The 24,166-nt window shown below is 41.6% G+C and overlaps 1 protein-coding gene across 2 annotated transcripts in view; it reads right to left on the bottom strand.

The window, feature by feature from the left end:
- Nucleotides 1-268: 268 nt before the first annotated feature.
- Nucleotides 269-24,166, bottom strand: part of ate1 (arginyltransferase 1) — a 77,534-nt gene continuing 53,636 nt past the window's right edge. The window contains exons 11-12 of one of the 2 annotated variants that reach the window (XM_079559780.1): nt 14,084-14,204; nt 269-911 (exon numbers count right to left, since the gene is read on the bottom strand). In XM_079559780.1, coding sequence (XP_079415906.1) covers nt 733-911; nt 14,084-14,204 — 300 coding nt within the window. In that variant the 3' untranslated portion in view covers nt 269-732. The remainder of the gene's footprint in view (nt 912-14,083; nt 14,205-24,166) is intronic. The other variant, XM_079559779.1, reaches the window with a different exon arrangement.

Genomic DNA, 24,166 nt, shown 5'->3' with positions numbered 1-24,166 from the left:
ACATAAGTACATTCAGAATGTTAGGACAGAAAGGCAGCGTCCCGTTCATTTCAGGACTTTGAATCATTTCATTTGCAGCCTGAAGAATTCTTACCGGATGGAGAGGGAGACAAAGATACACACAGTAGTTCAGATGGATCTAAAAATGTGATACATTATGATTAAAAACAAATGAAGATTACGCTGTTGCATCTAAAAAATGGAATATTGTGGGAATTGTGACTTTATTTCAGTCATTTACGTTTTGAACATATTCTACAGTAGTTTTGGGAGGACATTTTTTTCCCTCTTGTCCCAGAACACGACATTTTACTTCATTCACTCACACAAGTCAAAGTGTGTGAAAGAAGAAAGTCTGACGTTACTTATCCTCAATTATTAACTATTACTTACTGTGCGATCAATTCATTCTAACAACAAGAGAAGCAACATTTTTCTGTGATGAAATAGTTCTGATATACTCACATTTCCCACATTATTCTAATTTGTTGATACGCTCTGGTTTGTGAGACATGAAAGGACAATGTGGATGTTACCTGCATTGCCAAGACCCCTGGACAAAGAAATAAAATCACCAATAACATGGCTTTTTGCTGGGAAATTAGTTTATAATGCAGTACAATGTCATAAGGGAGCAGCAGAAAGCACTTTTTTTTTTAACACATATAGTGACAGACACAAGTAGGACACGGATAAGTCAGGACAGGTGCAGAAAGGTGACGGGACGGCAGCTCAGGATCTGTACAGCAGGATGCGTTCGGCACAGTCCTGTCCCACCAGGGAGGCGTACTGCTTCACCTCCGCCTCGTCACTGGAGCCTTTCCGTTTCCGGGTGTAAACGGCGTACGGCATCACGGTGCGCCTGTGCAGCACCATTGCTCGGCCCACGTCCCTCAGCAAACGGGCGTCTCCTACGGGACAGAAAACAGAACATATGTTTGTGCACGCTTTCCCTGATACATGAACTTCAGAGTGTGTAACAAGCTAAAAGGATTAGTCTTCTGAGTTCTTCTAGAGGCAATTATTAATCTTGACGACAGAAATGTACTTTATATTTTACTAGCTGAGACCCGGCCTTTGGCCGGGCCTCGCTAGTCTCCACATTTGATATTCCGAGATTGTGAGTGATTACAAAGAAATGTCCAACCCGTCACACAGTTCAGCTGTAGATCAGTGGTTCCCAACCCATTCCAAAAACTATGGCCACTACAAATGAGTAAAAGAATGAAGGCAAAAAACAATTTCAAACAAACAGCAATTGGAGTGTTTGATGCTCCCGTACTCCTTTCTTATAAACAGCGACACAAGATTTTCGCTAAACTCGGGGAACAGGATTGAAGAGACAGTGGAATAAGTATGGATAAATATTAGGGGTTCAGCTTTAACGGTGTGGTTCACGGTGCAGGACCCGTGGTTAGGTTCATCACGGTAGTGCACAATTAAAAAAAGGAATGGTAGGTTTTGAACTGAAATAGCCTAATGATCGTTGTTAGACAGTATTTATAACCTTACAATAAAATGGGCAATGCGTTCAAAGCTGCTTTAGAATAAAATGTACCTCTGGGCTCACAATACGTGAAAGCAAAATAGAAAACAAATGGTACAGTAGCAAAGAAAAAAAAAAGGAAAAAAAACTACGCAGTGCAGGCCATGCGCTCGTTAAGTGGTTTCATTTTCGCCTTTACTCACACGGAGGATAAATCAGTCGGAGCAGCGCGTTTGATTAGAGGCTCGTGTTCGAGCAGGTTTTGGGCACGCACACACATACACACACACGCACACACACGCACACATCGCCTTGTTTGGAGGCGCGCGCACACATACATACGCACACGCACGAACACACACGCGCGCACACACACATCGCCCTGTTGGAAACGGTCTCCCATCCCAGTCCTAACCAGGCACTTCCCTGCTTAGCATCCGAGGAACGGTCTCCCATCCCAGTCCTAACCAGGCCCGTCCCTGCTTAGCTTCAAAGTCGGTATGGGAAATAAACATGGCGGCGGCCAGGCGGCGGCCATTGAGATAGCGTTTTCTATAATAGACTAGAGACCCCTGAGAGAAAACCTAGACACAAGGAGAAGATGCAAAACTCCACACAGACTGGCCCGTGGGATTAGAGACAAGAGACAAGTGATGGGACGATAATGAAATTTGGGGTCATGATTATCTTGACCAAAATAATTGCGATTAACGATATTATCACGATATTTGCCTATGGTTTAAAAAAACACTGAAATTAAGGGGATTGGGCAATGTCCTATCGAGTGAGACATGAATTAAGTAATTAAAGGCACACTGTGTAACATTTTGGACTATACTGTTGTCATCAATACAAAACATGCAGCTCATGAACAGCTCGACACGGAAAATGCTATTTCTGCAGTGGGTAATGAAAGAATGGATTTGGATGAGGAACTAACCTACTGAAACCTGAAATACTGCTGCCATTAGTCACATCTCCATGGAGACGTACTCACTCCAGTTAAAGTTACCGGCACTGGTTGTCTGATGGATTTAGAGATTATCATCTGGCACGATAAGCAAAAAATGTGGCGATCGATTCATTTTTATCGCAATTAATGATATTATTGTTTATCGTCCCATCCCTAATCGAGACTAAAGGCTCCAGAGTCACACTCAAAAATCTATTTATTTAAGACAGCATTCACTCTAAAGTATTCTGATGCATTCCATAATAAGCTCTAACTCATCTTTATCACTATGATACACTTTGTTGGTTAGAAAATGAAATACTGATCTAAAACATCGGAAACAAAATATCCTGTACTTTCATTCCCGGATATTCACACAAAAGCCGATCCAACACCTCTCCTCTTGTTCCCCTTCACTATTTCAACAAAAAGTAATGAATTATGGAAAGAAATAAAGTGTGGTTTGAAAGCTAAGACCTACAAAACTAACTTTTGTGTTGGTATTGTTGCTCTTTTATTGTAGCTTTTCCAGCACGCTTTTGTTGCTCTTTTGTCACTTTTTTTCATCGTGTTTTCATCCTCGTTTTTTGTCACTTTTCTGACGCTTTTTTTTCCAAGAAGCTGGTAGATTTGGGCAACGCCAAACTGCAGAAAATGTGCTCAGTTCAGGTGGGGGTCAAGAGGACTAAGTTTAGCAAGAGATCGCGAGGTGAGAAAGGCATTTCCTGGATACACGTAAAACCTCAGGAGGAGTTTTTTGGCCGATGTCGCCATGTTGCTGAAAATAGCCACGAGAAAAGATCTGGCGATTACTCAAAGTTGTGCTAGAAACACAACTTTTTGATCAGAGACGAACATTGGTGATTTAACCGGATGTTGCCAGGTTATGCATTTCGAAAAAACCTCTGTTACAAATTCAAGATCCAATTCCCTTTTGGGCAATTTCACAATTCCCTCATTCCTGCATGTCTCTCGGCCCATGCAAAGCAAAGATGAGCGGAAATGGAAGGTCTGGGTGATTTGGTTAGAGCTCTGGCAGGTCAAACCCCAATCTCTTGAAACACAGTACATAAGCATAATAAAAACAGCCTTTTCGAGAGACCGATACCGCGATTGTTTATTTTTTTGTATCCAATTATAATTACCAGACACGAACAAAACACTTCTCACTGAACATTAAATTTCCCCTTCCACCAATTTAGCAAAAAAAAAAAAAAACCTCTGAATTCGTTGGCAGCTTCAGTCAATTATTCCAAGAAATGGCTGGAGGAACAGAATAATGTTTCCCTTCATTTGCCCCGAGCGCGGAGCCACAGTGGTGCGTGATGGGGCCAGTTACGTTGGGCTTGTTTACCGCGTCTTGCTCCTATTTGCCCTGCCAACTCCAGCATCTCGTTAGCTCTGTGGACCTACTTTGCCAGCCCCCATCAGACCAGCGCAAACAAGGCTAATCTGACTGTAGTCATCTCTGGAGAGGGGAGTGGAAAAAGGGCGAAAAAACGATGACCTGTTGTTAAACATTCAAACCTCAGCTCCAGGAGAAGACGGCGCTGGCACCGACTAACATGCAAAGGGCTGCTGGGCGAGCTAGTGAAAATAAAAGACAAATTAATAATAAAAAAGCTGTTTTGTTTGATGTTTGCAATGTTGTATTCTCTGTGTTTACGGCCTGAAAAGTCTCTGAGCTTCTAGTTCTGCTCAAGCCAAAAAAACTTCATATTGTGTCTTGAAAACAGCTCTAAACAGTTGTAAAAAAGCATGAAAAAAGGACCCGCAACTGGTGCAATCATTTATACCAACTTCGACATAAGCAAAGTTCAACACATCTACCAGGCATAAAACTTGGGAACTTTAGAGACTCTCTCACAACTTTTCTAATAATGCATTCAAATTGAACTACACTACAGTCTTTCCTCTTCATCACTCGACTGTACAAAGCCAAAAGCGTGTGATTTACTCTGTGTCACCCTGACCGTTCATCCCTTCAGCTGACTTCACTTAATATCTCACAGAATTAGTCAGTCTGTTGGAGCGGCTCCCGTCTGGACGCTCTGGGGAGAAGCAGATGAAAATCTATTTAAGGCGAACGTAGTGAACCAGGCCAACGCAGACACATCACTCACGCAGACGAACATTTGTTTTAATAGGACTGGGCTTTGGAAGGTGCCTTGGTAATAAAAGCACATGTTATATAAAATGTTTAAGATACGATGGGTCACTTCACTGGCACAGTGATAACATGGATAAGAGCCAGAATAAAGACGACGAGGCAGAATTTCCAACGCCGTTCCTAAAAATTTTCATTGAGGCCCAAATTTGTATTCACTTAAGCGCGCCATTGACTTTCACATATTCACTGATCCAGGTAAAGATGGCGGCCATTGATTGAGAAATGCATTATCTGATTGCAATTGAATTTTATTAGTTGTGGGCTTTATTTTTTTACTTGTTAATTTTACTTTGAACCATGATTTACATGACCAGATGCTGAGGGAGCTCTATGTCTGTGCAACACATTTCTACAAAACTGTAGTCTTTAAGATAAGACTTAGAGCTCAATCTTCTGCCTGGCGCAACAGCAGCGTTGCTCAAGGCAAAGTTAGTATCTTGCATATAAACAGTGGTGCGCCAGTGCTTTCACCACTCGTCTGAGGGCATCGCTTAGAGCAGGCGTGTCCTAACTTTTTTCATGGGGGGCCACATATTGAAGCGTCCACAGGGTGAAGGGCCATAGATCGGTGGTTAGTGCCGTGAAACCTTTGACAAGCAGAGGTTTAAAATGTGCCCCACACCGTAATTTATGCTTAAAACCTTCGTTTACAAACCTCTCTTTGTAAAAGGTCTTCTTAGGTTAAGCCTATTATATATTTTTTCTTTTAGTTTACCTGCTTTTAGTTTACCTGCTTTACTAGTTTCAATCACTTCCTGTGATCTTCCTCCATGCCATCTCTGTCTCACAATAAAATGTTAGTTGTTAGATTAGAATTGTGTTGAATTATTACATTTCAAATAAAAAGGACCATCTCTGATGATGTTTACTGATTCAGAAAAAATCGGTCTGAGGGCCGCATTTGGCCCCTGGGCCGCACTTTGGAAACCCCTGGCTTAGAGGAATGAGGGATTGGGTCTGAGGCGCTCTTGCTGCTTCCTTTCGCGCAGCCTCACGTATCTTATTATGTTCTCGACAAACTACAAACTAGTTATCCCACTGTGAGTTAAACACTGTCCATGTCCTACGCGCAAGAGAACTTGACTTTACATCGGAGCCTATAAAACACTGAGCTTCACCAGCTTTAAACCCCAGCACTCATCACTGGTTTCAGGACTTCATGTAGAACGACTTGAACAGACAGCGGTATGCAAAGGTTTACTGCACCACAAACAGTGTTAAAATAAGAACTTATAAAAGCCATTGCCACGACACTGAACAGACGTTAGGTTGGCAGCTTTTTAAAAAGTAGTACATGAACATAAAATGGTTAAAAAACACTGTTATAAGGCATAAAACACACAGACACAAAGAAATCTCATGTACCAAAATGTGGTTTCACGGCATGTTTTTCGTTAAGATTTCTAAACACTTAAAAACAAAGAAAAGCAGCATATTATGTCCAAACTTGCAGAGCGAAGTGAAAAGCTGGACCATCACAAAGCCCAGAGGTGCTCCTTGCTTCTCAAACCTGTCTAAATTATTTCACATATTCACTAAACCTCACTGTGTGGATTCATATTTAATTCATTAGCTGCTGCCTCTGAGCTGCTATGCCCTAACCACTGCCTTTTCCACTTATCTTAAAAAACGCTGAGTCACACAATGTCGGAAAGTTTCATATATATTTTTGTCTAAATGAGGAAAATGAGATGAAGTGGCGGTAAACAACTTATGTAATATAATTAATGCCGTTTGGGGAGTGTGAAGAATTAATATGCCCACAGAAAGAGTGTGTGATTTTTGAATAATTTTACATGCTGTCAAGATTGTCTCTCCAAGAACAATGTGCTCTCTTCGAGTTCTTTATCATTTTGACAACCCACTTAAGAGACCGGATACAGCAGAATGGGAACAAGCTCGGTCCTCTCAAACAGTGATTTACAATTTACTGCTCAGCACAGTCCACCTGGAGTTTTGGCTGAAATGAATGTATATTGACTAACTCAAAGAAAGATAGAGGCCAGGTTAAAACATGGACTATTTAACAAAAAGGCACAATCTCTACATATAAACTAGTGACTTTATAGTGAACAGAGGGAACAAAATGTGACGACAAAAATTATAAATCAGCGCCACATTATGACAGAAAGAGACATAAACCAGGACAAAGGAGGTAATTATAGGAATTGCATACTAAAACATTACGACTGGATTTTCACACTTTGAAGATTCATGAATATACGAAAACATTTGCAACAAAACAAAACACAGATTTATTCATTTTAAGATCTTTAGAGTAGGGTTGCAAAATTCGGCAAGTTTTCAAAGCAGGCCATTTTCCAAGGGAATTACGGGAATTTATGAGAATAGCTGGGAATTAATGAAAAAAAAAAAAAAGGGATTAAAGGGATATTTCAGGATTTTTGACATAGGGCCTCATTTCCTAGTTATCCAGAGTGTTGCTGATTTCTGGAGATATTTTTTATATATATATATATATTATTTGTAATTTGTGGCGCTAGGCTAGTGCATTTCTACGATATCACTTAGCCTGCATTAAACAGTCTGACACACTCCACAGAGCAAAGGCAAATCACTTATAACACCAGACTAACCATATAAAGGTCTGTGTCGATAGAACAATTTTAACCATTTTGCATTTAAAAAAACATATATTTGAGCAGCATTAGCTTCATGGTTGTAACCTACGCAGCGGGGGAGTGATCGCTAGAAAATAGTCCCTCAAAATGCGATCATTCATGTGATGCAAGGTCAGTTATATTACGAAAATTACTCTATCGACACATACATTTATATGGTTAGTCAGGCGTTAGAAGTGATTTGCGTCAGGTGCACTGTGGAGCGGGTCAGACTGTTTTTAATGCAGGCTAGCTGATACCATAGAAATGCGCTAGCCTCACACTAGCCTAGCGCCACGAAACTCTTAAAACATAAGAACGGCATGAATTACAAAAAAAAATATCTCCAGAAATCAGCAACACTCTGGATAACTAGGAAATGAGGCCCTATGTCAAAAATCCTGAAATATCCCTTTAAAACAACTGAAGGTCAGATACTAGAAATAAAATAAAGCATAAAAATTTGATTTGATAGTTACACTGAAATATCGATCATTATCTCTACTGAAATATTGATCACAGCTGAGAATGTCTAAAAAAAGATTCATCTTTGTCATGTCGGACACCAGTCAGAATGGAACAGACTCAGTCCATGTTTGTGTCCATCTTGTATATATTCATCAAGTGTGTGATGATTACAGTATTATATTGTTTCACAAGTCCTGCTCACTCCTCCTATTGGTCAGTGTCTGTCCGGGTCAACAAAAAATGCATCATTATTTAAGCATATTGTTGAAAATCCCCCAAATTTCTGAGCTAAAGTTCCCATTGAAACTTTCCGACAATTTATTTGGAATTTTCCACCCCTTTGCATCCCTAAGCAGTACTAAACAACACAAAAAAGCATCGAGAGACTGGGTTCTGCTGCCGTGCAACAATCTGCTTTACACAAAACGCAGAACACATTGTCTGTTTGGTCATTTAAACACAGATAACCCACAATCCCACTGCAGTAGCGTTTATTAACCTCTACACAGCCGAGAGGATCCACTCGTATCTCTCAAAGCATGTCAGGCAATCCAAACATCCTCCAGGTCCTGTAAACAACTTTCCCTTTTCTCCTCCTCTTCTCCGGGTGTTGAGCAGCTCCAGACTGGGCCGCTGTCAGGGCGTCCGGAGGAGCAGTGACACCCGGGTTCATAGTTCAAGGGTCGGGGCGAAGAGGAGTGTTTCGGGGTCGGTTTAGACTGAGCAGGGTCAGTACGGGGCCTTGACATTTCGCCATGGACCCCTTCAATATCCATCCATCTCAAAAGTTTCACAAGACTTGCTTAACACCGGATACTGGTCAAAGGCGACGCTCTGGTTTATTCTCTCAGCGTACCCTTCCGATGACCTGATGTTGCAAAACTCATATCGGGGCTCCGGAGTGAAAAACAAGGGCAAAATGGCGTTGTATGTGCGGGGTGTGCTTTGTGAAGAGGGGACCTTGGTGTCAGCGAGTATCCGGGCCGAGTGAAAGCCATGTCGGACCTCTGTGATGTATTCTGACCTCACTGGGATTATACGGTTTATATTGACTATCATTGTTGAAATGAGGGAACCGCTTTAAGGAATGAATGAAAAAGATGCTTCCCTCGCTGAACACTAAGTGAACTCTCATCAGTGCTGGTAATTTGCATGAAACTAATATGCTCCCATATGTAAAAAACTGGTCATGTATGAGTGTTAATCTTATAAGAGCAAACAGGAAGTTGTCCCTCACATTACATGCTCTGAGCCGACTCCCTGGATTCTGACGAAAATCCTAAATCCTTTCTTCTTCTCTGACTAAATAATTTCTTAATATAAAAGGTCATATTTTATGTTTTTCCCCATTAGCAATGTGCTCACTGCGAAATGTAATCTAGAAATAAGGAACATTTGTCCTTGTTTCCAGAAACTCTAATGGAGCAGACATGTCCCGCTCCAAGCACCTTATATATCTACATGTTTATTTTTGGAGATGGTTTGAATGAACTGAAGGCTTGGTAAATCAGACCCATGAAGTGAACAGGAACCGCCGAGATCGAAGTCCGAATCACCATCACATCACAAATGCGATTAAAAAAACAGAACAATCTCCCCCCCCTTACGATGCTTATTCTCTGATGTTTGTCGCTTTGAGCTGCAGATTTATCCAGGAAGTAACTCCAACATGGCTGTGGAGCTCCCTGGTCTTTCCCACTCTTATTCATTCCCAAATACCGACATGTTTGGTATCCACGTGTAGGGCTGGGTACCATTTCTTTTCGATATCGGTACTTTAACGATACTTTGTTTGATACCTATATTCAAATATGTGTCATATAGAACCATAACACAGATTAATAATGTTAATTCATGCTTTTTCCTTCTATTTAATTTCTTATACATTTATATAAGCAAGGGTTAGGGTTAGGCAAAATACTCATATAACAAGAATGTATTTAAAAATTGCCTGAAAATAAAAAATGCGCTAGCTCTACCTCTGAAAACAGATCAAACAGATCAAGAAATGACTGACACGACGACGTACAAGAATCGGACATAGTCAGATTTGTCCAATAGTAAGCGACCTGTTGTGAGCACCATGTTTGGTTGTGATTATATTGGCTTTATTTTCAAGTTTGCAATACGCAACTTTTTGATGTATATTGCATATATAAATAAAACAAGTTTATATTTGCGCATATTTGACCTTGTAGTGACCCAGAGGCTGCATGAGTGGTCACCCCAGGGCCTTTACTTTCGATCACGGTGGCGTCTACAACGCTAAAGGATCAATTGTTTTGTAGGTTTTCTGGTGAGAGGGTCCGTCAGCAGTGAAAACCTTCCAAACATGAGCCTGGAGCGTCCTGGAGAAGACTGTGATGGAGAGGATCACTACAGGGCCAAATATGCACAAATATAGAATTGTTGGCCCAGAGGGGAATATATGAACATATTGTCACCTGGAGGAAACCTACGCAGATATGGGATACTAACTCCACACAGAACGTCCCTGCCCAACTTAATAGGAGTCAAACCATTTCCTTTGTGCTGTGAGGCGAAAACCCAAACCCACTGCGCCACTGTGCCACAGAAAAAGTTGTTGTGCAGCTTTGAATACAGCCAAGTTTTGCTTTGGCGTAACTACAGTTACTACAGCATCCAAATAAACAGACTAACTACAAAAAGGGTAAAGGTGGTTTTGGCAGCGATTTCATTAAACAACCACACATTTTGATAAATGATAAACTCTCTCTTTCGCATGAATAGAAAGATTAAATACAAATCATTATGGTTGGGAGTAATCACGGACTATTACCGCAGCCTGCCCCGAGCTACGAGCCTCATTCTGTGTGGAGTGAGTGTTTCTAGAGACTATACATTTGCACATGCTGTGGACTGATTTGTTAAATAGGCTGTAATTTGGCGAGGCCGCGCTGGCGCCTGCTCGACACTCAGGAGTTCGACGGCCGACCGCGAGTGTCACTCATTGTTCTTGTGTTTAGCTTACTGCCCCTACTTCCTGCAGAGTAAGACAAACACAGATTATTAACATGTGAGAGATGGAGCGTATGCGCTTTACAGAAGGGAAAGGGAGAGAGGGATAAGGGGGACAGATGGAGAGAGAAGGAGAGAGGGGGCCTTGTGTGTCAGCAGCGATCATGTAATCAGCCTGAGTCAGCGCCAGAGTAAACTTCACATCGGACGTCTTTACACACCTCATTAGGCCGCACTCAACACAACTACGAATGAAAAGTCAGCCGTTCATCCTGTGGGCTAAACACACTGACAACACACTGCACTATAGACCTGCAGTAGACGAGTACTTTACCCGTTCGCCATTTTACTTTGTTGCACAGAACTTTTCAAACTAACCAAACTGTCCAACTTTAAACTTTTTTTTATTATAACTTTGAAAACACATTATATGTAGCCTGAAACTGTCCTCATACAAAGCGTTATATCTTCTGCATGTGTCTCAATGAATAATTCAGTCGAGTTTCAGACTTATAGAAAGAGAAACCCCCATGGAGGAAGGAGCATGTCTATTCAACACTTGGCTGCGGCACATTTCAACAGAAAATACAGTACAAGGGCATTATACTGCATCCAGGTACCATTTGGATTCTGTGTTTGGTGAAAAAATGCATCTCCCTTTTAGTCTGCAGTGATGCTGCCTTTGATATTTATGTTTTAACTCAACTTAAATTCCTACAATACATCTTGTTTCTTTATCCTGTAGCATGCAGACTCCAGCTTTATGCTGTGTACTCCCTATTCAGAGCAGCACTGAGCACAGTACATTTCCATTTTGTTTGCTTATTTGCTTATTATATGCTAAATAGGTGCTCATCTTTCTTGGGTCCATTCTAAAAAAGAAAGATCATTTCTTTACTCATGAGGCATTGAGTTTAACTGTGTTGCGTCACCTCGTGCTTTGCTTTTTAATAGTTTTTAAACCATAAACTAAAGTATTTTCTTTGTGGTAAAATGACAGTACATTTGTAAGGGTCACAGTGACACCATTACAAACAAAGAGAGGTTTCATTTCTTGCGTTCTGTCCAACGACAAGCTGCTGCGTTATTTCAAACTCCCAGTTAGCCCTGGATCAGAAACCTCACACTTCGCCTTTCCGTTAAACTTACTCTGATGTCGAGGACGATCTGACCTGGGCACTCGCTGACTGACTGACCACTGGGTAAAGCCTCCGAGACGCAGACGCCATCTTAAATTGTCCCGCAAACCCCCAAAAGCTTGGCTCCTTCTCTGAGGTCTGGTCCTGAAGACAGCTCGTAATACACTTTGGGGCCTCGAAAAATATCCATGCCCGTCCAAAACCAACAGTCCGTGCAGGACTGCAGGCACCACAAGAGCCACAATAACACGCTATGGTCAGAGCGGGAGATGCCAGCGCTGAGGCCACTGACTGGTCCGTTATAATTTGTGCTTGCTGGAGCTCTGGTGATTGACAGGGAGAGGTCAGGCCTATCGCCGGTTAAGCTGTTAATCACCATGTCGTAAATTACAGCTTTTACACATTCTTTTATTTTTACAAGGATCATTGGAAAGCTAAAGCCTGACTGACCAACAGGCATCTATGTGGTTTTTAACTGGGATTCCTTTGCTACACATTAGGGGACTTTTGAAATCAAAATTATAATGTATACAAAGGAAAGAAAGCTAATGTTTTGGTTTTGTGAAGACACTGCAGAACATTCTAGGTTATAAGTTTATATTTATGGGGTGAAATGTGAGGCAAATGTTAATTGCTTGTTCATTGCTTATTCACATCCTTACATTGCATTAACTAAACAGAAAGACAAACTCCTGCAGTGTGGCATGGTCCTCCCTGAAAATATTTTTTCTCTCATAAGAAGCAAATTCAGTTAAATCATTCTAGTTTGCATGGTCCAAAAATTACCTCTGCAACACGCAACATTCTTATTCAGTCTATGTTTCATGTTTCTATTCCTGTGCCAGCTCAAGACTCCAGTGCTCCCCCATTTCTCTTCTCATATGGCTAAAATCTTCGTTCTCCATCTATTGATTCACAAATTCCTCTTAAAAAACAAGTATACATCACACACCGAACACTTGAGTTGACAATTTTAATCTAATTTTTGTCCCATTAGTGTCGCTGTACTGGTGCTGTTTGCTGATGCAGATGAACAGGGCAGAGTAAATGCAGCACTGAACCACTCGGGGCAGGAGGCTTTCAATATACATTTCCTTTGAGTCCATGAATACTCAGTGTCCGAGGCCACCATACATCGACTTTCAAAGGAAGAGGATATTTTACAGTAGAATATGAGGCTCAGGCCATGTCACACGAAAATGAGTTCCATTCAAAATGTGAAGAAAGACTACAAGCTTTAACAATGGAGTCTAAGAAAAGTCAGGAGGAAATGGTGAAGATATGGTTGCTAAAATATGAAAAAAAAAAAAAGAAAATGCAAGGGCTGTGCAATTGTAATCCCAACTTTGGTCAATCTGAAATGTCATCCATGTGTGGAGTAGCACACTGGGAGATATATGTGTGTGTTCTGAAGCGGAAAGCATATTTTTTTGGTTTTAGCTGAGGTTTTTTATAAAAGGGCTCTTGTCTATATTTATTATATCTATTTTACTCATATAAAAAACTGAAAGTGAATTGAAAATCGAAACAATTTTTGTCCTCCGTATCACTCCAGAACGCTTGATATTTAATTTTGTAGCACAAGGCTCTTTTGTGGACACCTGTTGAGAATGAATGACGTTCAATGGTTGCTGTTGTACATTTTTAATACTAGCCTATTATTATCAAGCTTTGGAATCCCTTAGAACAGTAACAAAGCTTCAGTATTCTGTAACTGATATAAACTCTGACGCCAAGTACTGAAAACAAATAACATTCAATGAGACAGACTTCGACTTTATGCCCTAAACACATTTACGGGCCCCACGCCGGACCAATCGGGCCCGAGCGAGGCGTCTGCCAGTCTACCTCCTGCCACTGCTTTACCGCTCTGATTATCTCCATTAGTGGAACGGCTGTGTGGCGCTCTGTGGGTGTGAGTTCTCTTAGTGGGGACATTAGGGGTCGTAAAAGTTACATTCGCAAAATAATTACGTGTGAAATAATTCTGATAAAGTGCAGGGAAAATCAATAACCATCAAAGTGGCAGTCCCTAAGGTAAAGTGAAACATGTCATACAAAGCAGTGTTTTAATTTACCTTTTTACATCTAATTACCTAGTTCAGTTACTTATGTCACTATAGCAAAAGCACCCACACAGTAATTGCTTTGTTGTTTTGTATTGTACAGTTCACACACATCTTTGTAGAGTGAATAACATTTCGCTACTATACAGCATCTTTCTAGTATCTACATCTCCATCAAGTGTTCCCTGTCGGTGTTTTTTACCTGCGTCCGGGTCCTGGTTGAAGCGCGAGTAGCGGGTCAGGTCCAGCTTTGGGGCACATCTCTCGATGGCGACCCAGCTGAAGGTCTCTGGGCACAGGAGGTCTGAAGGCCGGTACTGCCCCTGAGCACACACAAGAACCAGGAACATCAGGAAAGAAACTATTTAGGACAGGGCAATCCTATGTGATTATTTGTTCAATTGCATTATAGAGAACCTTTATCTTGCCTCTTAAAAGGCTTCTTCTCTATGACTGATTTAATTGGCCTATCAAAGTCTTCCAGAATATAACAGGTATATCTAGGAAGTGGCACAAAGCAGTACAGTCATACTTCAATACTTCAATAAAGCCTGATTACAATGAAATGTTTGAAAACAGCTGTGACATACTGTTGCTCCGTGTGACCTGCAGGACCAGGGGTTATGGCCTCTCCTTTATTTAAGTGTATTGTTTAATGTATATATTCTGCCCGAAGATATGAGCAGGAAACGTAAACACTCCAGCAAAGCGAAACACTTATGTAATGGCCACGATAGATCCAAGATCTGGCATCGAGGGCAAACTAAGTTGAACCAAAACATCAGCAAATGAGAAAAGGCTGGTCCAGAAAGCACAAAAAGGACTAAAAACGCATTATCTAAGACCGTGCTTTATCACACAGCTCCAAACAAACACTCTGTCGGTGGCTGAGTAAACAATAAGGCGCCTGGTTCGGGGACTGCTGCGAAATTTCAACACACGATAATATTTGGGCTTTCCGTGACATTAAACTACAGGACGAGAGCTAATTTCACAAACAAAGCGGGGTCAAAGCTGGTGCATGATAACACAAAGACTATCAGCACTTCGAGAGCACAGACCTCAGCGTGGCCCGGGCTTTGTTGGGCAATGGTGAAGTAACCGGGACCACACGTGCACTTGAACTGACTTTATTGGCCCCTGCATTTGACCTATTTGACCTAACACTGGGGTAATGTGTCAGGAACAGTGGACATTGACCAACCTCCAGATGGAATTAACCTGATCAAAAACAATGCTTTTGTGTGATCTGCCTTGGAAACCAACCAACAAATGACCAGAAATCCAACCTCCCAGTGATGTTGAACCTTGGACTCCAACCAACCATCTCTCAGTGCTATAGCGAGGAAAATATGCTGCCTGTTTTTACACGTAGAATATAGTTTGCCTTTGCGATGAACTTTTAAGCTGTGAAAAAATGCCCCCAAAACGGCGTCCTATGGAAACCCCTCCATGCGTGACGGGACATTCCTTGCGCGAGTCGGACGAGGGGAAAAGGAAATCCGCGGAGAAGTGGAGGATAGTAGCGCGTTGTAAGTGCCGTTGCTAACAGATGAGAGGAGCAGGAATGCGTCTGTGAAGGGGGTCAGACTGAGATGGGACGTCCCGGCAGACTCGGGCTCGCTCAGACTGTCAGCGCGGTGGGGTTCACGCTCGCACACACGGCCTCACCTCTATAGGCTCCTTCAACACTGCAGCGGGACAATGCTTTAAACGCAGCACCTGTTTTAGAGGTAAACTACAGGAACACGCTGCTGGATATGACTTAAGGTATTTTCCGGACTATAAGTCGCACTTTAAGTTTAGCTGGGGGTGTGACATATACTCAGGTGTGAAATATACATCAAAATATATAATTTACATGTTTTTTCACACTGACAGCTGCTAGAGGGCGCTCTAGGCTTGTGTACCAGTATCTGCTACTCCTGTATCACTGAAGATTTATGAAAACGGTAATCAAGCAGCAGGAAGAAAGTTTGGAGAGCGAGAAACGGAGATTACTCTTAATGCAATGAAGAAAACAAAAAAAGCTAATCGTAGGCTAAAAGCTAGATGGCCACAGCGAGTTCACAAATGGGTGCTTAAACAACTTGCTGCCGGAAGAGGCTTGTAAACGGTGCAGCTCCGCCTCCATGCCCAGGTAGTTGCCAAGGCTGGTGCGACTTATACTCCGGAAAATGGCCGATTCCTATACCATTTTAGATAAGACGCTCTTTTAACAAGTGCTGCTTTAGCTTTTGCTTAAATTTACGGAATTACACATCACTAGATTGACAATATGGGTTTTAACAGTTGAACATTATAAGAGCTGCTGCTACAAATACAACTATGTAGCGTTACAACATTTATATTGTGCTTCAATATTTCACTGAACACTCAAAGAACTTCATTATTCACAAGTGTACGTAGACAGGATGTTGGTGTGTTGCAAAAGGACACAACAATAGAAGCCGCTGACCTTTGGAGTAGCAGACAAATGCTCAACCAACTATCGCCGATTCCAATGTACAGGATTGCCAATCTATTCCACTTTACTGACACACATTTTCTTAAGCCAATCATCGTTCCATCTTCAACCAGATTGCTCGTGCCAAATACAGGGAGAATATCAAAAGCAAAAGTGTTAATTATGCATCTCCAACCCTGTACGTCTTTTCGGTGGATTCCTAATTCTGTATCTCAAATCCACAATGACACATCCAGACTTCGAGTGTGAAGGCTTAAACACACAGTGAGCAGAAATACAGTCTCGGCTCATGGCACAATTCCTCAATGCTCGGCCTGAAAAGAATAAAACTCTGAGGGTAAGAATGAAGATTACAAAGCTACGTGGTTGTTAGCGGTTTGGAGACGGGATGGAGGCGACAGACAGAGATGCTCCAGTGAGAGTGAAGATGGGGTGCACCACTGTCTGACGACTCCACTGTAGACTATACTTTATTCTCACTTGGGTTGGCTTCCATTCAGTCAAACTTCTCCTGCTTCTTTGGCTTTTTTGAGCTTTGTGTTTTGTGGGTTTATGCCTAAGCTACAGAAAGTCATAATACTGTATAATTACTTTATCTTCCAGTGTCTGTCAATGACCCAATTTGCATTAGTGCATTGAGTAGCAGTGACTGAACGGAATAGTAGAAGTGCTCACTGGCACTTTCAGCAAAAGTTTCAGCTCACAACAATCGAATGGTATGAAATTGGAGCATGTGATGTATTATGCATTTCTGCAACTACTTTTTCAGGACCAATTTGGTGGTACAAGTGTGGTGAAGCTGCAGAAGCGGAAAACAACAAATGGTCATTTTCTGTAATTGAATATGTTTTAGGAAAAAGACAAGTCTGCTGGACCGAAAAACAGTTCAGTGAAGTCTGAAAGAAAACATCAGCAACGGTGAAAGCAAGAAAAATTGGTGAGCATTACAATTGTGTGCGGATCTAGTCTTGATTTCTTTCTTTTTTTACTGTAATTGAATATGTGCCATTATATTTTTATGCCAACTTCTAAACAATTAAACATAATTCAACACATTTTATGATAATCCAAAAAAAGTCAAGACCTTTAACCAAATCCCCCCCCCTCTTTTCTCATCATCTCCCTGGAGAGCGCAGCATATTAGGCAAAAATATAATTTTCATGGTCATTATTTTGTTTTTAAAAATCAAAAAAGCAGCATTGCACACTCAAGTAGCCGATGTCTAAAGATATACTTATTTATCAAAGATGATAATGTTTTGGCATAGCCTTCTTCAGATCATTCTTTCTTTTTTGAACCAAAGTGCATGGTTCAAATCAAATCAATCAAAGATTTTCCTCAACATCTGCGCCTCTGACACAACTTTTGGTGTGAGTTGCACCTCTTTTTCCTCAATTTTTTTTTGGTTTTTACCTCATGCTTGAAAACATGAAAACACCAGTCCCAATATTTGGTCATTAATATTATCCTCATCATATTGGGATAGTATAGCAACAAATCTGTGTGTGTTTGACCCCATTATCGATCATGAGACCAAAAGTATAATCATTATTAGGCATCTGATAATTGTCCTATTTACATCCTTGAGATCATGGGAAATCCTTTCAGTAGACGGGACCCACCCTGATTATTTTGTGTGACTAACTGTATCACAATGAGAATAGCTTGGGCCAAAAAAATGGGCTTGAGCCTTTCCACAACCACCTGCCCTGTAGTTAAATACTGCCCTGTAACTCATCTGCGCCTCATACTGTTCCTCCCTCCCCCTCTCCTCACACGTCTGAAGGCAGTCCTGTCTCTTGCTGAGATTTAAACATGTTTTCTTCATCATTCACTCTTTCTCTCTCTCTGAGTCGCTCTTTCATTCACTGTCAGTCATCGGCACCACCTCCGTATCGGTCCGAAACAGCAGAGAAGTAAAAAGCAGACAGTTGTGGTGATTGATCCGTTTGGGTGGGAGACTTTGAACAAGAGGGAATGGAGAAAAGAGGAAGTAAAAATACAAACTTAAAAAGTGCTGTTTGGAAAGTGGAAAGTGTGATGTAGTCTTCAGGGCTGCTACATCATTGGAAAAACATAAAACACGTCAAATGCTGTCTTGTCCTGTGGCAGATTACAGAGAGAAGTAGAGTCATGTAACTACAGTATCTAGAGGTATTATTTTCCTCTATTTCACTATGTCTGTTACAAAACCTCTCCTTTCTTATACCACACATTAGTATGGAACAGACATTGAAGACTATTTTAACCTGGACAGTTCTCTTCAATCCACTTGTGTTTAAAAAGCATTAAGTAGGAACAGTTCTTACCTCATTTGACTAAACGCCGTAAACAATGACACAATCCCAATAATGAGCTCTAAAGATAAACACATCTCCGCTCTGTTTGACACGAGCTGGATCCAGTTTTATCGATGAATCCTGGGAGCCATATGTCTCACACAGACGATTCACCGCTACTTCCACGACTTCTGCTGCTGTTACTGCTGCTACTAATCTAACTACAACACTTGGTTTGACTGCTATTGCGATCAATGCAACTGGTCACCATATTTACAACTTCTACTGTCATCCGGACGTTTTCCATTGTAGTAGGGGTTCTCCTGAGTTGTCGAACGCACTGGGTTATTTGAGATGAGGAAGATTTGTCTCAAGTCAAGGTGAAATGTCTTCAACTTGAGAGGAGAAAATAAAAAAGCCAGTTCAGTCAATGACTTCTAAGATTCCATTGAAGACGACTGACCTTACAGCTGCTACTACTACTGCTCCTGTTACTGCTGTTATTAATACTACATCAGAAATGTAAGTCATATTCTAAATAGTTACGTAACTACTGCTTCTGTTCAATTGCTACTACTACTAGTGTTTAAAAATATCCAACTATTTTTTTAAACTACAACTACTAAACATTATAGGTTGACTACTACAACCAATACCACAACTACAACTAGCACTTCTACCACTCATACTGCTACTTCTGTAAATTCTATTATAACTACTCGCTTGCCGAGGTGCTACTGCTCGTTCATGACTGCCCCTCTCTGTCTTCGAGACCACACAGAGGTTCAGACACAGATAGCAGGTGCCCAGCTGTCATAGCCGCTATTGTAAATTCAATACACACTCCTCCTCATCTCCAACATATAACTGTCACCTTGTTATTCCCTTTCACTATGGGCCCGTCCCGCGCCCCCTGTCCTGTTTTCTCACACAAATATTACAGACAGGACCGACCCCCGGGGCCCAAACTTGTGATTTATAGGAAAAGCAACTAATCATTCGCATAAATCCAGCTGCAGAGGAATCCTTGTGAAAACTAACACCACTCCAGCCTCCAACCATCTCACAGATCAGAATGCACTCACTCAGGTACAGTATGTGCTGCTGAGTGAACTTCTAATCAGAGGAACTGTCCATAAAAATAGCACTGGGTTTGTTCAGAATCATGCATACATTACCTACATTTGGACAAGTTCATAGTTCATTTTTGACAGGAGATGTTACCACCTTTCCCCTGGGCTAACACACAAGTGACCTAGATTCATGGTAAAAAAAACAAAAAAACAAACAAACAAAGGAATGGGTTACAGATCCTACTGTTTTGTACAGTGAAATTTCAACCATTTAAATAAAATTACATTATTAGGCATAGTTAGTGTTAAAATCCAATAATGACAATTCAATAAATCAGGCTCACGCCGTAGCTTCAAAGTGAGACCATGAAGGGCTGCATGATTTTGGACGAATACCCGATTGTGAGAGCCGTAATTGCCATTAGCTTTGCAATTTATGTTTTAAAATCAAAGATTTAAGTCATTGTGCAGATTTGAAACACAGAAGCTTTAATACTCGCAAGAAGAATGAAATATGACCGGCTAAACTAGTACAAAGATAACATGCTTTTCAAAACAGGTCTGTAGAGGTGTAAAGTACAGGGTTAGCAGCTTTTATACATAAAACCCCATTGAGACGGTGAGAGGATATTATATTGGCAGCGAAGGACTGCTTGAATAATTACAATTTGCTGATTCTGTCCATTAATATTGCCATTTTAATACTATAAATTGTGCAGCCCTACTAAACATCGCTGAACTTTACCATCTATTTGCTTCACTAGTGCCTGAAGCCCAAGTCTCTAGATTAATTTGAAAACAGCCCCAGGACTTAATATTTTTTTCATATTGCTACTGCTGCTGTAAAACGCCCCTGCAGGCTCGTATAGCTACAGGCCAACATGTCCCGCTAAAGATTATTATAGAGGAATGCACAATTTTTTCCCCGCTATGACCACAGGCTGCATTGAGGAGAGGTTTTGGAGCTTAGATCAGATGTTGTTTTAAAGCCACACTGCAATGTCATGGTTCAAAGAGATCGGCTTTCCGACTTGGTGCAGAAAGGACCAGGACTGAGGACTTTTGGGGGTGGCGTGGTGGGTCTTGTATGTGTCCGAGTTTTGTTCATGGCTTTCCACAGACATGTGTTCCCAATTTCCTGGCCGTATCTCCCATTGAATTTGTCATCTGCACTACTGGCTAATTACAAAATGAAAGTTGTGTAAAGTTGACATATAATGGATAATTGAGGCATAAAACATTATTTGAGGCCACTGAGTATTTACATATTTTACATTTTAAAATGTGATCTAACAATAATGACTGAGGCTGGGGCTGGTAAGGATAAAACATTTACCTGAACTCCCTCTGCAGGCGTACGTGGGAATGACATGCTGATAGAGCTTGATAGATGGAGCTAGAGCAGTTTGTGGCAAGTATGTCTAATGTAAAGGTAATTAGCATAATGTACATTTAAGAATATCAGTAAAGTTACACTTCTTAAAGGAATAGGCCACCATTTTTAAATACTGGCAAAGTATTGGCAAATAGCAGTGGTGTGAGGCATTAGTATTATAGCAATAGTTTGCTTCATTTAAAGGAATAGGCCACCATTTTTAAATACTGAGATATGTTCTTACCTTAGCTTAGACGAGTTGATATGTAGCTGTCTGGTCTTTACGCGCTCGCTCAGTCACATAAACAGACGGCGTTAGCATTATAGCCTCTGCTGTTCTCATCTATGGATCCAAACGGAGGTGAAGTTAGAAGCAATCAAGCTCTTCCAAGTTTTCCCTATTTAAATATGGTTACATGAGCCTGTACACGATCCAAGTATAGTCACACAAAATGAAACATGTCCATTTTATAAGCGGATAAAAATGCGAACTATATTGCAAGGCCTAGTAATATTACTATGCTTTATATAGTAGCAATATAGTCCCCTTTTTATCCACTTAGAAAATTGACCTGTTTAGTTTTGTGTGAGTATACATAGATTGTGTACAGGCTCATGCAACCATATTTAAATAGGGAAAACTTGGAAGAGCTTGGTTGCTTCTCACTTCACCTCCGTTTGGGGCCATAAATGAGAACGGCAGAGGCTATAATGCTAACGCCGTCTGTTTACGTGACTGAGCGCGCGCGTAAAGACCAGACATCTACATATCAACTCGTCTAAGCTAAGGTAAGAACATATCTCAGTATTTTAAAATGGTGGCCTATTCCTTTAAATGAAGCAAACTATTGCTATAATACTAATGCCTCACACCACTGCTATTTGCCAACACAAAAATTACCAACTAGCTAAGCAATCCTTTGGTTTTCATGTAGAAATGATTATCTGCATGACCTGAGATAAAGTGTCTTTGTGCTTCCTACCTTCTATTCTCAATAGGTCCATTTGTTTTGACACTATCCGTACATGCAGCCACATGTGTAAGAGGGAGCATACGCCGTTCGTTGATGTGGATTGGAGCGAACACCTCCTTCACTGAGACTGCTCGGCTCCAGCGCTGATGTAAGTGACTGGATGAGGTCACTGTGTTAGTTAGGGATATGTTCGTCTCTGGCTGTAGATGTTGTCCAAAAATAACATGTAAAAACAAAGGCGTTGCGCTGTGCAGGAGGCTGAGAATTCAAATATACTTGTACCGTCCCATGCGGAATGAAGCGGAGGATTGTTTAAGTTAAAGGAGCTACTGGACGTGGCCTGAAATACGAACAAGCGACATGTGTTAGGAGTCAAGGGCATTGAATCTTACGGCACCTTGGTAAATATCAGCCAGACGTGTTGTAGGCAATGTAATGATGACTGACCATAAAACATCATTTTAATTAAAAGATGACTTTGCCATGTTTTTAGATATTTGGCCTTTTCGTTGTGCTGCTCCCTCCTGGACCACACTTGCATAATTTATGAATCCGGTACTTTCACCATGAAGCACTTTTGTCAAATACATGGACTTTTGACCCAGAGACACAGATGCGGTCACAGTGTCACGTCTGTCCTTTTCCTGCACTACATTATTCAGTGAGTTTAATCTACGACCGTCCCGAACTCGAGGGGCGCACAAAGAGGCCCAGTGTGACCCAGACCCGAGCAAACCTAACCCATCCCGACCCGGGGCTCGCACCCTAACCCCTCCCCCTGACCCCCGGGGCAGTCCCAGCCAATGGCAGCCAAACACCAATAAACACAAAGTCTGATCCCTACATCCGTGCCCTGTCCCAACAACCAAAGCTCACAATGCAACCCCCCAGTCTGTTGAAATACTTTCTGCCCAGACGAGAGGGGCAGGGGCGCTGAAGGACGCGTGTAAACAGGGCGGCCCGAACAAACACACAAACGGCCAGACTAATACAACAAAATGTGATTCAGGCGAGTGAAAGACAAGTGTAAACCACGGTGTCTTAAAACAAAGCGCTATAGAGACTCTTCAATGACCTGAGAAAGGCTTTCATTGTAGCAGAAATGATTTTGAGACCACCAGATTATTGTATATATTTAAGTTCTTTGCCCCATTTGACAAAATTGACTGAAGGTTTAAGATCTGACGGTATTGATGATTGAATTTCGACATTTCGCAGTCCTGCTCAGCCATTCTGAGATACAGACAAATTCTTCCCCTCACAGAGTGTCGAGTGTATTATAAAACAGATGCGGTGCTGTCTGTATCTAATTATGAATCATCTTAACTGATTGCACACCTGGAAGAAAACTGACGCGCTGGGAGTTGCCGTTGCTGTAGGATTATATTCCACTTCACAATCTGAAAGTTGCAAAACTTGATTGCAAATTCTTGGATGTTGAGACTCGGGATTCGTGGAAGGACTTGTGAAAGCTAGTAACGAGTTTTGGGGTGGGGCGAACAAGACTCAACTTCCTCGATCTGACGCTTTTTGAGATTGGGAGAAGTACAAGGGTTAGGGTTTGATCCCACACAACGCCTCAGGTGGCTGTGGTCTGTCTTTAGGAGGGGTAAACAACTGGACAATTATAGTTCGTTGACCATTGACCATTCAGAAGTTTAGAGCTAAGTTAGTGTAAGCATAAAAGTCTGTTAACAATGGAAAGCCGAGATAAATCAGCAGTATGTTTTGGTCAAATCATTCAGCCTAACAACACAGTCTTGGCATGTGGGGAGATTTACACTGGTGTTTAAAGACTGCAGCGCCGCTTTAGCCTTTCACCTTGCTCCACACATTACCACAGGGCGTGCTGCAAATAAAGACGGCTAACTCTCCCTTTTGGGCCCCAGACGAGCCCCTCAAAAACACCCCTTCTCCTCCCTCCTCAATCCCTCTCCTCTCCTCGCTGCTTCAGCCCTGGCCTCTGCGTCACGGCTCCACAGATGACAGGTTAATGAGAAGAAAATATTTTTGCAGGATCGCGTTTCGTCGGAGGCCTGAGAAGCAATGGCAGCACTTTTATGGGCATCTACAGAGCGCACAGACTGGGCACTTTTATCTCTCAATCTGGGTTTAC

This window comes from Gobius niger (genome assembly GCF_951799975.1).
Source record: "Gobius niger genome assembly, chromosome: 7".
Lineage (NCBI taxonomy): Eukaryota > Metazoa > Chordata > Actinopteri > Gobiiformes > Gobiidae > Gobius > Gobius niger.
Note: the sequence above shows the minus strand (reverse complement) of the source record. Positions and strands in the feature narration are given on the sequence as shown.